This window comes from Manis pentadactyla, chromosome 9 (genome assembly GCF_030020395.1).
Source record: "Manis pentadactyla isolate mManPen7 chromosome 9, mManPen7.hap1, whole genome shotgun sequence".
NCBI classification, from domain to species: Eukaryota; Metazoa; Chordata; class Mammalia; order Pholidota; family Manidae; genus Manis; species Manis pentadactyla.
The window spans coordinates 20,758,841-20,776,370 of record NC_080027.1 but is presented as its reverse complement, the minus strand read 5'-3'; the positions used below and the strand labels follow the sequence as shown (position 1 = coordinate 20,776,370).

Genomic DNA, 17,530 nt, shown 5'->3' with positions numbered 1-17,530 from the left:
CATTTCCTAGAAGAAGAAGCTATAGAAATACTGGTGTTACGAAATATAAATGTATTAGAAAAAAGTATAATGAAATGATATATGTAAGTACAATAAATTCCTCTAAAAGGACAAAGATTATCAGAGTGAGCCAGAATAAAATCTCAAGTGTGTTATATTTTTTGCACAGGTTTTACCAAAATAAAGTGATGTGAAACATTGGGATAAAGGAACTCATTTTATAGAACCTTGCCTTTACTATACCAGTTGCCTGAATTTCACTTCCTCCCAGTACAGCCCTCCCCTTCACCTCTTTTAGTGTCACCCTATCACTGAAGGACTCCTCTGTAGAAGATTTTTGAGGAGAAGTCTAACTGTCCTCATGTAGCCCCTCCATTGTGTCTTTCTCCATAGCCCTTAACCCTGCAACTTACAGATTCTTCTTTTTGTTTCCTTTGTTACCCCTCCCCGACCAAAGAATGACACTTTTAGCACACAGTCCTTGTTATTCCTCAAACTGCAGGGTCTTTGCACTGGTGCTCCCTGTCTGAAACTTTCCTACCATGTGCTGCATTACTAGCTCATCCTTCCTAAAATCTTTAGTCAGATGCCTATTTTTCACTGCCACTACCTAGGGCATAAAATTTCTGATTGCTTTTCACGCCCCTCCTGCACAGCCCCCATGCACTAAGATGTTTTACATTTCCTTTATTTTTTATAGAACTTTCAAATTTTAGTATGTTGTATCAGTAATTTTTGTTTTTTTCTGTTTCTACCTGCTGAAAATTTACAATCTAAAATACTGTAATACAGCTAGACTTCATATCAATATTTGAGACTTTCTTTAAAATTAGTAATTAAAAGATAAAAATAAATCTTTTAGCTTGAACATTAAAAACATAATCATAAATGTTCCTAGTCAGCAGGAAATAAAAAATTTAACTTTAAATTTTTTAATGTGCCACTATTTTCACACTAAGTACTAAAATGAATCAATTTGCGGATGATATACATTGTCTATTTTTCAAAAAGTTATAATTAAACTGTTTTAGTTTGTCAGTTTCCTTCTCTTCTTGGACATTTTCCAGTAAAGATCATGAATAAAGGTTATATAGGCTCTGAAGCAACATCCAGCATATGGGGCTGTTTCTCCCAGAGCCAGGATTCATGAGTGCAAGAATCAAGGGGTAGAAATGGTAGTGGCACCTCTCACTGTTACTCCTAGGGACCCACTCAAAATTTTGCTCCCTATTCCCACAACCTTAAAGGGGCAAAGATTAAAAGAGGCAAACAAAAATATTTTAAAAAGAAATTAGTTCATAAGAAAGGTTATGACTAAAATTTCATAAAATACCATTTACATTGTGATATTAGCCTTTGATAAAGGCCATGTTTCATTATAGGCATTGACAGGAGCCTCATCACTAGCTTCCCCCAGAACTGTTCATCAGATGATAAATAGATCTTTGGAGGCATCACAATGAAAATGTGCTGCAGGCCCCTGCTTTGCTCTGGCAGCACCTCATCCACACACAGAGCCATGCGTGTGCAATGGGACTGACTCTTTTAGTGCGTTTGTTTTGTATTATTTTATTTTATTAAATATAAAAGGAGAGCAGAAAAGCCATGTAGGCATGAAATGAGGATTGGATACTGACTATGCAGTATAATGATGATTATGTAAATCTACAGACACACATATAAGCATTCTATGCACAAAAGAAAACAATTGGGAGAAATTCATCAAAATGTTTTAAGTTTTGAATTGTTTTTATTGTGTTCTTTGAATTTTTTTATATTCTAGTTTTCTTTTAATGAACATATTTACTCCTATAATAGCATCACCCATTTAGCTATAAAAACATGTCATTGTAAAAAGTGTATCATTCCATTACCAAACCTTTCTGTCATAGAGTAAGGAGATATTTCTCCAGAAATAGCTTCTTCACCTTCCCAGTCAAAATATTAGGGCCTCATAAAGGAGGACCAAGCCACCAGGCCCTCCCTCCACTGTGTGGCCTCTAAGGGAAAGGCAACCAGTTCCTGGAAACCTCACAGAGCTGCAATTAGTCCTTGAACCTGTGTCCTTGGAAACATGCCACGCAAACAGACCAAAAACTCCTTCTTGGGAATTGGTCCCCACAGAAGACTGAATGTTTCATGTACCCCCAAAACATGAGGGACCCTGGAATTACCAGCGTGAGAGGCAAGGCCACTCGGCTCTCCTTATGATCACAGGAGCTCCCTGAGGTTCTTTTGGATCAAATTTTCCATTTGACCAGGACCTGAATAAAAGTTCTAAGTTGATTTCTTATGTCCTTTGCCTCAGAATAAAGGGTAAAAAGTGAATAATGCATTATTCAACACAAATAAAAGGGAAAATGAATGCAGTAACATTTAAGCAGCAGTTTTCTCAAGGAAAACAAATGTTAAACTACAGAAATTTTTGACTCAAATGGTTTTCAAGTTTAATTCATGAGTAACATGTGACGTCGACAAATTTCTGGAATGACATTATTGGAATAAGGATTTTTCTCCCACTAACTCTGGCTCACAGTAAGTATTATTCTCAAGACTAGAGGGTTTCAGTTAAGATCAAATAAAACGGGGACATTATAAGAAGACTATGCATATCCGTATAATTTAGACCTTATCTGCAGTAACTCCAGGAATTGTAAATGAGAAAGAGAGAGTTGATGGAAACAGGGTCTACAAGTAATGTGCATATATTAGAAATATAGTATTTGTAATAAATTTGATTTTGAATGGTCAAGTTAGGAAAACATCTTATTCTTTGAAATTAATATTAATATGTGGTCCATAGTTTTAACACACTCTAGTAAAGTCACCTAGCTTGAAATTTCTTTGTCATGTATAGTGGAAACAAAGTGATGATGAATAATGCCCTAAAATTCTTTTTCTATCATTGTTCATTATATTTATAGCATATTTTATCACATTTGCTGAAATTAAATGTAAACAAGAATACAGTATTATGAAAATACTTTCTGGAGTCGGTCTATCTTGGTAGATCCATGGCCAGCATTTAACAGCTCTGACTCTGGATTAGTTGCTTAAACTGGACCCTTTTTCTCATCTAAACAATGAGACTAATGGTGGTTACATATGGCATAATGTTCTCATGTGGACTAAATATATTACTAAAAGAAACATTTACAGCAGTGTTGGTCTTATTCTAATTATGCCATAGTTAGTTATTATTTAGTCATATCTAAATATCAGTTTATACCCATTCCTATATCTGGCTGTGAAACTAACATTTTTTTCAGTTTTATTCTCTACACCTCTCATTATCTTCGTTTCTTAAAACAGGACACTAAAGTAAATGTGTGATTTTGTTCATACAGACACAAGGCTTTCTGAAGTCCCTGCTACGAACTATCAACACTGACTTCTCAGCAGTTCAGAGCAGTTACCATTATGGGCAGAAGGAATACCACGCAGGTGGCAGACTTCATCCTTCTGGGGCTGACGGATTCCCCGGAGATCCAGCTGGTCCTCTTTCTGCTGTTCCTGCTGATGTACCTGATCACAGTGCTGGGGAACGCAGGCATGGTGCTGGTGATCTGCCTGGACGTCAGGCTTCACACCCCCATGTACTTTTTCCTCAGTCACCTGAGCTTTCTCGACCTCATTTACTCAACCGTCATCACACCTAAAACCTTAGAGAACTTACTGGCTTCCACCAAGTGTATTTCCTACATGAGCTGCTTCACCCAGATGTACTTTTTTGTCTTCTTGGTTGCCACAGAATGTATTCTTCTCTCCTCAATGGCCTATGATCGCTACGTAGCCATCTGCAACCCCCTCCACTACCCTGTCATTATGTCCACAAGGCTCTGCTGCTCCCTCATCTTGGGGTCCTACCTCATTGGATTTATGGATTCCATTGTCAATGTGCTTTTCATGAGCAGCTTGCATTTCTGTGATTCCAATGTAATCCATCACTTTTTCTGTGATGTATCCCCGATTTTAGCCCTATCTTGCACCGACACACATGGGGTTGAAATCATGATATTTATTTTTGCTGGTTCCACTCTAATGGTGTCTCTGATCACAATATCTGCATCCTATGTGTCCATTCTGTCTACCATCCTGAAAATTACTTCCACTTCAGGGAAGCGGAAAGCCTTCTCTACTTGTGCCTCCCATCTCCTAGGAGTCACCATATTTTATGGCACTACAATGTTCACTTACTTAAAACCAAGTAAATCCTACTCTTTGGGAAAGGATCAAGTAGCTTCTGTGTTTTACACAATCATGATCCCCATGCTGAATCCACTCATTTATAGTCTTAGGAACAAAGAAGTGAAAAATGCCCTCTTTAGAATCATGCAGAAGAGAGAGGACTCTAGGCAATTAAAGTAACAATGATGTTAAACTTCTAAGATATTATTTTCTTCTCTTTGGTGTATTTACTTGTTCTCTTTCCAGAATTGATTGAATCCTATAATTTGTTTGTTTTTTGTAGAATTATCCTCTGCTTTACCAAATATGATCTTGGTCATTTCTAGGAATACGTCTTTACAAACTTACATTGTAATTGGAATCCATTAATTGTGTGCTAAAAATATTGTCTAAGTATATTTGTTTTTAAAGGCAACTGATGCTCAAAGTAAGTAAATACAATCGGCATCTTTTAAACAATATCATACAACATCTCACACATACTCTAACTCAGAGATTTTATTAAGGAAAAGTGCTTCATTTTTGGAAAAATAATAACAGTTTCAGAAATTGTTTCATTTATTATACAGAGAAGAAATAGCACAGTTATGAGAAGCACTTCTGTGGATCCAAACATTCCAGAAGTTAGATTCCTGATCTGCTACCCTTTTAGCTGTATAACCTCTAATAACTCCTGAAATTTAAGCCTACTTTTTATCCACTGGACAAATTAAATAGTAATTCCAGGTCCACAGTGTTATTTTAAAGATAACATCAGGTAGTGAATGTTTTTTAAGGTGATACTGATAAATACTGGCCACAATCATTAGCAGACACATTTCTGCAAAATTTTAATGCACAGGAATTTTTCTTAAGGTATATTCACTTGTTTTTGTAAATTCCTTTTGACATTGGGACGTGACCAAGATTAATTTGAAGACAAATGCACAATAGCTAAGGAAAATGTAGCCCTTTATAATTTTGCATTTAGAATGGTATGTGTTTGCCCTGGAGAGATGTGTTAAATACTGAAACAATCAAGAATTAGACAGACATGCCTTCACAGTTACTAGTGGTTTAGTATATGTTTTTCTAGATCTACAATGATGTGTGTATGTGCATGTCCTACAAATATGAGGAATATTTCTTTCATTTTCTATGTACGTTTTTGCAGCTTTTTTCATACATTTACAAGTTGCACCTTTGATAATTTTGTTGTTGAATCCTGAGATGAATGTGTTCTTGGTACAGTGGAAACATCAGTATCCATCTTGCCATGCTTTGGACCTGAAATGCTGCAAACTCATCAACTTAGACGTCTCTTAAGCAGAAACACCTCTTTGGTGGTTACAGGCTGAAGATTTTACAACCTTATTTTTCTGCTGTGTCAACAGGCTTCAGTAAACTGCTTTTATTGAATTTCTGTGTATGTTTAAAAATCAATGCATTTGTCCTGATTTCTAAGGATTTGTGGTGGCCATTACAAAATAAATACTTGAAAATTGTGCTTGATTCATTTGTTTTAAAAATTTTAACACAGACAACTTGTAAATCTAAGACTTAACAGTGAATTCAGATTTTTTGCAACCTGTAAACTTTAGTCAGGTATAGTGCTAAAATTTCTCTTAAAATTTTCCTCTACACAAACTGGAATTGTAGTTTTAATCTTCTTTGCTTTTTAAATTTGTTGAAAACATATTTTCCATTTTCTAAGTCTGTGGATTTTGTTTGTTTGTTTCATCTTTTGTAACCAGATAGATTTCTTCAATCCCTGAAGGAATAAAATCTTACTTTTAATATTTTATATGGTTTTCATTGTGAAACTATATTTGACTATTCTTTAAATACTTATTGAATGTTTAAAAAAAACTGTCAGAACTGTCAACAGTCATATCTCTGAAAACTGAATTAAATTCTTCCAGTTCCTATGTTTTAAAATTTCCTTGATCATATGTCAATGCCATTTAAAAATATTATGACTTATTTTCCCTTTGGTATCTACATTGTGTAGACTCTACATACATAGCTACTACCATTCGTATTGTCTGAAATTTAAGGTTTGTATCTGATCAATATTTATTGTCTAATAATAAGGCTTTTTGGCTCATATCTTCCAATATACATATTGTATCATTTTAATTTTATGTCAATCAAATTTTAGGTTTAGTAAGACAATGCAAATAAAATTAAGTTATACTTACATAAAAATTAATGAATATACTTCATAGTATAATTTAGAAAGCATTTACATAATGTTATTAGATATGTTATATAATCTAGGGACACTATGAAAGATGTCAATGACTTGCTTTTGGCCTGTAATTTCCCCATTATACTAGTGAGTGTAATATTTCATGTAAGATGTAGTGTGAAGTAATTTAGAATATATACTTCTTGATTATGGTACAAAGCCAAAATGCTGTTTCATATAGATATGAAAACAAATTAAGACTAAAATAGAGCATGGCAAAAATATGAACAGCCATGTTTATTTGCAAACAATTGATACATACGGTAATGCCATATTTTGTAGGGTGCATACCAAGTGCCAGGCAATATACAAAGGGCTTTAGATATATCATAAACATAGTTTTTTTTTAATTTTAATTTTTTTTAATTTTGGTATCATTAATCTACAAATAAATGAAGGACATTATGTTTACTAGGCTCCCCCCTTCACCAAGTACCCCCCACAAACCCCTTCACAGTCACTGTCCATCAGTGAAGTAAGATGCTGCAAAATCACTACTTGTCTTCTCTGGGTTGCACAGCCCTCCCCATGCCCCACCCCCATACTATACATGTTAACCATAATGCCCCTTTCTTTTGCTCTGCACTTATCTCTCCCTTCCCACCCGTCCTCCCCAGTCCCTTTCCCTTTGGTAACTATTAGTCCATTCTTGGTTCTGTGATTCTGCTGCTGTTTTGTTCCTTCAGTTTTCCTTTGTTATACTCCACAGATGAGTGAAATTATTTGGTATTTGTCTTTGTCCACCTGGCTTATTTCACTGAGCATAATATGTTCTAGCTCCATTCATGTTTTTGCGACCGGTAGGATCTGTTTTTTTCTTATGGCTAAGTAATATTCCATTGTGTATATGCACCACATCTTCTTTATCCATTCATCTACTGATGGACACTCAGGTTGCTTCCATTTCTTGGCTATTGTAAATAGTGCTGCGATAAACATAGGGTTGCATCTGTCTTTTTCAACCTGGCGTGCTGCATCCTTAAGGTAAATTCCTAGAAGTGGAATTCCTGGGTCAAGTAGTAAGTCTATTAAGTCTATTTTTAGCGTTTTGAGGAACCTCCATACAGCTTTCCACAATGGTTGAACTAATTTACATTCCCACCAGCAGTGTAGGAGGGTTTCCCTTTCTCCGCAACCTTGCCAACATTTGTTGTTGTTTGTCTTTTGGATGGTAGCCATCCTTCCTGGTATGAAGTGGTATCTCATTGTGGTTTTAATTTGCATTTCTCTGAGGACAAGCGATGTGGGGCATCTTTTCATGTGTCTGTTGGACATCTGAATTTCTTCTTTAGAGAATTCTCTAGTCAGCTCCTCTGCCCATTTTTTTTTTTAGATAATTATTTTTTTTATTGAAGGGTAGTTGACACACAGTATTACATTACATTAGTTACAGGGGTACAACATAGTGATTCAACATTTATATATATGACAATTCTAGGTACCAGCTATGAACATACCAAGCTGTTACAATATCTTGACTATATTCATTACATCCCAGTTACTTATTATTTTACCATTGGAAGTGTGTACTTTTTTTTTGTTGCTGTTTGCTTGTGAGGGCATCTCTCATATTTATTGATCAAATGGTTGTTAACAACAATAGAATTCTGTATAGGGGAGTCAAGGCCCAATGCACAATCATTAATCCACACCAAGCCTAATTTTTGTCAGTCTCCAATCTTCTGAGGCATAACAAACAAGTTATTACATGGAGAACAAATTCTTACATAGTGAATAAGTTACATAGTGAACAGTACAAGGGCAGTCATCACAGAAACTTTCGGTTTTGCTCATGCATTATGAACTATAAACAGTCAGTTCAAATATGAATACTCATTTGATTTTTATACTTGATTTATATGTGGATACCACATTTCTCTCTTTATTATTATTAGTTTTAATAAAATGCTGAAATGGTAGGTAGATACAAGATAAAGGTAGAAAACATAGTTTACTGTTGTAAGAGAGCAAATGTAGATGATCAGGTGTGTGCCTGTAGACTATGTGTTAATCCAAGCTAGACCAGGGCAATAAAACATCCACGTATGCAGAAGATTTCTCTCAGAACAGGGGGGGTGAGGTTCTAAGCCTCACCTCTGTTGATCCCCAATTTCTCACCTGATGACCCCCCTGCGACTGTGCCTGTCTTAGGTTGTTCCTCCCTTGAGGAATCTTACCCGTCTCTGGCTAACCAGTCATCTTCCAGGGCCATACAGGGAAATGTTAAGTTGGTAAGTGAGAGAGAAGCCTTATTGTTTGAAATGGTTAGCTTTTTACATCTTTGCATATTTATGCCCTGTAGCTTCTATGCCCAGCATTTGTCTTGAGGTATCTTTACCACTTGGAAGAATTATGATACTCAGTAAATTTGATATGAGGCACAAATTCTATTTAAGTGTTGTAATTAGGAAGGAAGAAGAAAAGCTATAGAAGTAGCAGGCGGCAGAAAACATGGGAAGATTATTTCTTTGACATACCTTCTTGTAGAGTAACTTCAGCATGGATAGGTTTTAAGCTACTACTTAAATTGCACACACACATTAACATAATAGGAGTATAGTTACATAACCAAAGCATACCTGTAATTACCAGCCATCTCCAGTGAAACCAAGAAAACCAGTTAGGCACCTTAGGCATTTGTGAAAACTTATCTATGACATGGTGGATATTGTCCAACTGAACTTGAACAGTCTGAGAGAAATCAGACAAATTAAAACAACCCATTCCTGGGGACTGTTCACATCCCATATGTTCTTTTAACAGTAAATACTCTGTAGTTGTAAGATTTTGGAGCGCTACAGTTTGCACTTCTCCTAATTCTTGGTTGAGTTGCAACAGTATAGATCCAGTCAAATTTGTTGTTTTACTGTATGCACAGGCCAGCTTAGATATCTCCTTCATTCCCATGGCAAGTCCAGGAACTGGTGAGATGAGTGCATCTACAGCTGTAGCAGTGCGTGGATCTTTGTTGGGGTTTTTTGTTGATCATCTTCTGGCATGAGTCTTCCAGAGAGTGCTGATGTTGGAAGATTTTTTCATATTGTATCTTAGTTCATTTTCGGAGTAGCCAAATTAGGCTTTCATCCTCTGTATAAACAAAAACAGACACTTTGCCTAAACTTTTCTATGCCCTTTATTATCATTGTGTAGAACTCACTGGAGGTCACCAGACAGGAACTGCTTTTTTTTTTTATCATTAATCTACACTTACATGACGAATATTTTGTTTACTAGGCTCTCCTCTATACCAGGTCCCCCCTATATACCCCTTTACAGTCACTGTCCATCAGCGTAGCAAAATGTTGTAGAATCACTACTTGTCTTCTCTGTGTTGTACAGCCCTCCCCTTTCTCTTTCAACCCCCCAATGCATGCTAATCTTAATACCCCCCATTTTCTTCCCCCCGTTATCCCTCCCTACCCACCCATCCTCCCCAGTCCCTTTCCCTTTGGTACCTGTTAGTCCATTCTTGAGTTCTATGATTGTGCTGCTGTTTTGTTCCTTCAGTTTTTCCTTTGTTCTTATACTCCACAGATGAGTGAAATCATTTGGTATTTCTCTTTCTCCACTTGGCTTGTTTCACTGAGCATCATACCCTCCAGCTCCATCCATGTTGCTGCAAATGGTTGGATTTTCCCTTTTCTTATGGCTGATTACTATTCCATTGTTTTTATGTACCACATCTTCTTTATCCATTCATCTATCGATGGACATTTAGGATGCTTCCAATTCTTGGCAATTGTAAATAGTGCTGTGATAAACATAGGGGTGCATTGGTCTTTCTCATACTTGATTGCTGCACTCTTAGGGTAAATTCCTAGGAGTGCAATTCCGGGGTCAAATGGTAGGTCTGTTTTGAGCATTTTGATGTACCTCCATACTGCTTTCCACAATGGTTGAACTAATTTACATTCCCACCAGCAGTGTAGGAGGGTTCCCTTTTCTCCACAGCCTCGCCAACATTTGTTGTTTTTTGTCTTTTGGTTGCCAGCCATTCTTACTTGTGTGAGGTGATACCTCATTGTAGTTTTAATTTGCATTTCTCTGATAATTAGCAATGTGGAGCATCTTTTCATGTGTCTGTTGGCCATCTGTATTTCTTTTTAGGAGAACCGTCATTTCAGTTCCTCTGCCCAATTTTTAATTGGGTTATTTGTTTTCTCTCCATTGAGGCGTGTGAGCTCTTTTATATTCTGGATGTCAAGCCTTTATAGGATCTGTCATTTTCAAATATATTCTCCCATACTGTAGGGTTCCTTTTTGTTCTATTGATGGTGTCTTTTGCTGTACAGAAGCTTTTCAGCTTAATATAGTCCCACTTGTTCATTTTTGCTGTTGTTTTCCTTGCCCAGGGAGGTATGTTCAAAAGAGGTCACTCATGTTTATGTCTAAGAGGTTTTTGCCTATGTTTTCTTCCAAGAGTTTAATGGTTTCATGACTTACATTCAGGTCTTTGATCCATTTTGAGTTTACTTTTGTATATGGGGTTAGACAATGGTCCAGTTTCATTCTCCTACATGTAGCTGTCCAGTTTTGCCAGCACCATCTGTTGAAGAGACTGTCATTTCGCCATTGTATGTCCATGGCTCCTTATCAAATAATAATTGACCATATATGTCTGGGTTAATGTCTGGATGGTCTAGTCTGTTCCATTGGTCTGTGACTCTGTTCTTGTGCCAGTAACAAATTGTCTTGATTACTATGGCTTTATAATAGAGCTTGAAGTTGGGGAGTGAGATCCCCCCTACTTTATTCTTTCTCAGGATTGCTTTGGCTTTTCGGTGTCTTTGGTGTTTCCATATGAATTTTTGAATTATTTGTTCCAGTTCACTGAAGAATGTTCCTGGTAGATTCATAGGGATTGTATCTAATCTATATATTGCTTTGGGCAGGATGGTCATTTTGATGATATTAATTCTTCCTTTCCGCGAGCATGGGATGAGTTTCCATCTGTTAGTGTCCCCTTTAATTTCTCTTAAGAGTGACTTGTAGTTTTCAGAGTATAAATCTTTCACTTCTTTGGTTAGGTTTATTCCTAGGTTTTTTTACTTTTTTGATGCAATTGTGAATGGAGTTGTTTTCCTGATTTCCTGATTTCTCTTTCTATTGGTTCATTGTTAGTGTATAGGAAGGCACCGATTTCTGTGTGTTGATTTTGTATCCTGCAAATTTGCTGTAATCCGATATCTGTTCTAGTAGTTTTGGGGTGGAGTCTTTAGGGTTTTTTATGTACAGTATCATGTCATCTGCAAACAGTGACAGATTAACTTCTTCTTTACCAATCTGGATTCCTTGTATTTTTTTGTTTTGTCTGATTGTCATGGCTAGGACCTCCAGTACTATGCTAAATAACAGTGGAGAGAGTGGCCATCCCTGTCTAGTTCCCGATCTCAGAGGAAAAACTTTCAGTTTCTCGCTGTTCAATATAATGTTGGCTGTGGGATTTTCATAGATGTCCTTTATTATGTTGAGGTACTTGCCCTCTATTCCCATTTTGCTGAGAGTTTTTATCATGAATGGATGTTGAACTTTGTCAAATGCTTTTTCAGCATCTATGGAGATGATCATGTGGTTTCTGTCTTTCTTTCTGTTGATGTGGTGGATGATGTTGATGGATTTCCGAACGTTGTGCCATCTTTGCATCCCTGGTGTGAATCCCACTAGGTCATGGTGTACGATTCTTTTGATGTATTTTTGAATTCGGTTTGCTAATATTTTGTTGAGTATTTTTGCATATACATTCATCAGGGATTTTGTTTTGTAGTTTTCTTTTTTGGTTGGGTTTTTGCCTGGTTTTGCATTAGGGTGACGTTAGCTTCATAGAATGAGTTTGGGAGTATTCTCTCCTCTTCTATTTTTTGAAAAACTTTAAGGAGAATGGGTATTATGTGTTCCCTGTATGTCTGAAAAAATTCCGTGGTAAATCCATCTGGCCTGGGGGGTTTTTCTTTGGTATTTTTTTGATTACCGCTTCAATTTCGTTGCTGGTAATTGGTTTGTTTAGATTTTGTGTTTCTTCATTGGTCAGTTTTGAGAGGTTGTATTTTTCTAGGAATTTGTCCATTTCTCCTATGTTTCCCAGCTTTTTAGCATATGGGTTCTCATAGTATTCTGCAGTAATTCTTTTTATTTCTGTGGGGTGCGTCATGATTTTTCCTTTCTCATTTCTAATTCTGTTGATTTGTGTTGACTCTCTATTCCTCTTAATAAGACTGTCTAGAGACTTATCTATTTTTTTATTTTCTCAAAGAACCAGCTCTTTGTTTCATTGATTTTTGCTACTGTTTTATTCTTCTCAATTTTATTTATTTCTTCTCTGATCTTTATTATGTCCCTCCTTCTGCTGACCTTAGGCCTCATTTGTTCTTCTTTTTCCAATGTCGATAATTGTGACATTAGACCATTCATTTGGGATTGTTCTTCCTTTTTTAAATATGCCTGGATTGCTATAAACTTTCCTCTTAAGACTGCTTTTGCTGAGTCCCACAGTAGTTTGGGCTTTGTGTTGTTGTTTTCATTTGTTTCCATATATTGCTGGATCTCCATTTTGATTTGGTCATTGATCCATTGATCATTTAGGAGCATGTTGTTAATCTTCCATGTGTTTGTGAGCCTTTTTGCTTTCTTTGAACAGTTTATTTCTAGTTTTATGCCTTTGTGGTCTGAAAAGTTTGATGGTAGGATTTCAATCTTTTGGAATTTACTGAGGCTCTTTTTGTGTCCTAGTATGTGGTCTATTCTGGAGAATGTTGCAAGTGCACTTGAGAAGAATGTGCATCCTGTTGCTTTTGGATGTAGAGTTCTGTAGATGTCTATTAGGTCCATCTGTTCTAGTGTGTTTTTCAGTGCCTCTGTGTCCTTACTTATTTTCTGTGTGGTGGATCTGTCCTTTGCAGTGAGTGGTGTTTTGACATCTCCTAGAGTGAATGCATTGCATTCTATTTCCTCCTTTAGTTCTGTTTGTATTTGTTTCAGGTATGTTGGTGCTCCTGTATTGGGTCCATATATATTTATAATGGTTATATCCTCTTGTTGGAATGAGCCCTTTATCATTATGTAATGTCCTTCTTTATCTTTTGTTACTTTCTTTATTTTGAAGTCTGTTTTGTCTGTTACCAGAATGGCAACACCTGCTTTCTTCTCTCTGTTGTTTGCTAGAAATATCTTTTTCCATCCCTTGACTTTAAGTCTGTGCGCGTCTTTGGGTTTGAGGTGAGTCTCTTGTAAGCAGCATATGGATGGATCTTGCTTTTTTATCCATTCTATTACTCTGTGTCTTTTGATTGGTGCATTCAGTCCATTTACATTTAGGGTGATTATTGAAAGGTATGAATTTATTGCCATTGCAGGCTTTAAGTTTGTGGTTACCAAAGGTTTAGGGTTAGCTTCTTTACTATCTTACTGTCTAACTTAACTCACTTGTTGAGCTATTATAAACACAGTCTGATGATTCTTTATTTCTCTCCCTTCTTATTCCTCCTCCTCCCTTCTTCATATGTTGGGTGTTTTGTTGTGTGCTCTTTTTAGGAGTGCTCCCATCTAGAGCAGTCCCTGTAGGATGCCCTGTAGAGGTGGTTTGTGGGAGGCAAATTCCCTCAACTTTTGCTTGTCTGGGAATTGTTTAATCCCTCCTTCATATTTAAATGATATTCGTGCTGGATACAGTAGTCTTGGTTCGAGGCCCTTCTGTTTCATTGCATTAAGTATATCATGCCATTCTCTTCTGGCCTGTAGGGTTTCTGTCGAGAAGTCTGATGATAGTGTGATGGGTTTTCCTTTGTACGTAACCTTTTTTTTCTCTCTGGCTGCCTGTAATACTTTGTCCTTGTCTTTGATCTTAGCCTTTTTAATTGTTATGTGTCTTGGTGTTGCCCTCCTTGGATCCCTTGTCATAGGAGTTCTGTGTACCTCTGTGGTCTGAGAGGCCATTTCTTCCTGTAGTTTGGGGAAGTTTTTGGCAATTATTTCTTCAAAGACACTTTCTATCCCTTTTTCTCTCTTTTCTTCTTCTGGTACCCCTATAATGCAGATATTGTTCTGTTTTGATTAGTCACTCAGCTCTCTTAAAATTCTTTCATTCCTGGAGATCCTTTTATCTCTCTCTGCATCAGCTTCTCTGCGTTCCTGTTCTCTGTTTTCTAGTCCATTAATGGTCTCTTGCATCTCGTCCATTCTGTTTTGAATTCCTTCCAGAGCTTGTTTTATTTCTGTATTCTCCTTCCTTAGTTCTTGCATATTTCTCTGCAAGTCTATCAGCATGGTTATGACTTTTGTTTTGAATTCTTTTTCAAGAAGATTGGTTAAATCTATCTCCCAGGTTCCTTCTCAGGGGAAGATGTAGCAGATGCCGAAGCTGTCTGGGTTAGTCTTGTCTGGATCATATTTTTTTGCCTTTTCATGTTGACAGGTGCTATTGACTGTCAGCTGGGAGGTCCAAACTTTTCACTTGCTACTGGCCTTTTTTTACTGGGACAACTGCGATCCCTAGTGGCTTGTGTTGGGTAATTGCGTGTAGGCTGGGTCTTTGTGTCTTGCCCGGCCAAAATGTAGGAATTTTCCTTTCTGTGGGCCTTTTTTGCCTTAGGTTGTTTCTCTGCTTTCACACCGCCTGGAGGGGTAACAGACGGGGAGGCTGTTTGGCTGTTTACCTCCATGAGGTGTCTCTGAGATTTTGCCCATTGGGTTAGTTCGCGCAGTTTTCCCTGTAATTTCCAGCCACTGTGCTGTGACCTGTGTTGTTTCCATCTAGCTGTTAAATCCCTGTCCCTTTAAGACTTTCAAAAAGCACTCGCTCTTCTTTGTCACAGGGGCATCAGCTTTGCCACCTGCTCAGAGGTCTTGCTGCCCTATTTCCCTAGTTTCCAGCCCTACACACATGCACTGTGTCTTTGCTCTGGTGCGGGTGACTGGGGCTGGGTGTTTAGCAGTCCTGGGCTCCCTCTCCCTCCCGCCGGGAGCTGGGGTGAAGGGTGCTCGTGTCCCGCCAGGCCGAGGTTTGTATCTTACCCCTTTCACCAGGCGCTGGGCTCTCACACGTGTGTATGTAGTCAGGCTGTTGTCCTGTGTCTTCTGGTCTCTCTTTTAGGATTAGTTGTATTTGTTGTATTTTCAAAAATATACATGTTTTTGGGAGGAGATTCCCACTGTCCTACTCATGCCACCATTTGGCTCTGCCCTATTGTACATATTTTTAAGGGCAATTGCACAAAATGAGAAAACATAGTTGCCATTTTTCAAACTATGTCATGCAAGGTGGTATGCATACTCCAACTTTAGAGAGTTTTACTACAAAAAAATATATATATATTTTGGACACAATGTTAAAAACGGTTTCAGAAATTGTTTCATTTATTATATAGAAATGAAACATGGTAGAATCATTACAAGAACTATCTTTGAAACCAAACCTTCCAGGATTTAGATTCTACATCTGCTACCCTTTTAGCTTTGTCAGTCATTGAAACATTAATCATCAGTTCTCTCAATGCAAAATAAAAATAATAAATCCACTCCATAGAGTTACTGTAAAGATTATATCAGTTAATAGATGTATAACTTTTAAGACAGTACTTCTAAATATTAATCATATCATTAGAAAAACTTATATTCCTGCAATAAATTTGCAATGCACAATGTTTTTTTCTTAGAGAATATTCCCCGGTGTTAATATGTTATTTTTGGTTAATTTAAGTGACAAACAGAAACAGCTAAGGACAAACTTAGCACTTTAGCAACTTTGGGTTTAGAAAGGTATATGCTAACCTTGGAGAAAATTTGGAGAATATTGAAGAAATCAAGGAAATAGAAATGCCCTCTATTTCTGTTTTTATTATTTCTCAACAAATAAAACAAGTTATAAAGTTTTGTATGTGTTCTTCTAGATCTACTATTATGCATGCATTGTATATATTACAATTATAAGCACAGTTAGTCATTTTCTGTATGCTTTTGCATCTTTCTGTATACACTTACTAGCTTAACCTTTGGTAATTATTTGGTCTATGAAACCTGAGATGAATGTGTTCTTATAACTTGTAAAAATCCAGACTCTCAACTTGCCATGCTTAGGATGTGAAATATGTATTCATCAAGTTAAGAATCTGTGTGCAGAGATATGTCTTTGGTGGCTACCTGATAAACAGTTTACAATCTTATCATTTCTGTCACATGTCAACAAGCTTCAGTAAAATTCCTCTCTGATGTATTTTTATGTATTTTTAATAACCATTGTCTTCTGATTTCTATAGGTTTGTTATGGTCATTAAAAATAAATTCTTGAATTAAATGCATGACTCATTTGTTTTAAAATATTTAACAAAGACAGTTTGCAAAGCTAATAAATGGCAATGAACTTAGATTTTGTGTCAGCCCTTGAACTTTAGTCAGCTAGAGTACTAAAATACCCTTTTCAAAAAAAAGTTTCCTCTATATCATGTGGAGTTGCAGATTAATTATCTATTCATTGTTTGATTTTTCTGTTTCAACTTTTGTAACTAGAAATTTTTCATCTAAATAATAATGTTTATAAATTGTATTTTTTTTTAACTTCATATTGTTTTACTTGTATAACTATATTTTATTATTCTTCCTAAATACGGTTTAAATGTTTTGAAAACATGAAAAAGTGCAAAATATCTTTTAGGAGTTAAAAGCTTAAAGAATTTTACTAACTCAGAACTGTCAAAAAGTCTCAAATCCCTTAAAAATGAATTATTTTCATCTACTTCACATATTAAAAATTTCCCTTATCATATGTCAATGTTATTTAAAATTATGTCTCATTTTTGCTTTGATATCCATTTTGTCCAGATGAAATATTTATAGCTACTGCTATATGTTTTTGTATGCAATTAGAGATGAGTGTTTGATTAAAATTTATTATTCAATTATATGCTTTGATGGCTCATTTGTCATCTCCTGTATGTCTTATGTCTTTTTGTATACTTACAGTCTTTTTTCACATTTCTGGTTATATTTTTAAAAGCTAGGTTTTCACCTTGTTTTCATTTATGCCTATTCCTATCTTTAGGCAAAGTATTCCATTCATTTGTGACCAAAGATGGTCAACAGATTCTATGATTTTGTGGACAACACTTAAGGAAATACTAATTT

At 36.3% G+C, this 17,530-nt stretch overlaps 1 protein-coding gene across 1 annotated transcript; it reads left to right on the top strand.

Annotated features, from left to right (window-relative positions):
• The first annotated feature begins 3,420 nt into the window (after positions 1-3,420).
• LOC130684838 (olfactory receptor 8H1-like) lies at positions 3,421-12,241 on the top strand. The gene is made up of 2 exons (XM_057507083.1): positions 3,421-4,364; positions 12,223-12,241. Exons 1-2 carry the CDS (start codon positions 3,421-3,423, stop codon positions 12,239-12,241), a joined length of 963 nt encoding a protein of 320 aa, XP_057363066.1.
• Positions 12,242-17,530: the final 5,289 nt, after the last annotated feature.

Bases quoted from the DNA above. Each gene is read 5' to 3' on its own strand.
- LOC130684838 (XM_057507083.1), top strand. From the start codon at position 3,421: ATGGGCAGAAGGAATACCACGCAGGTGGCAGACTTCATCCTTCTGGGG.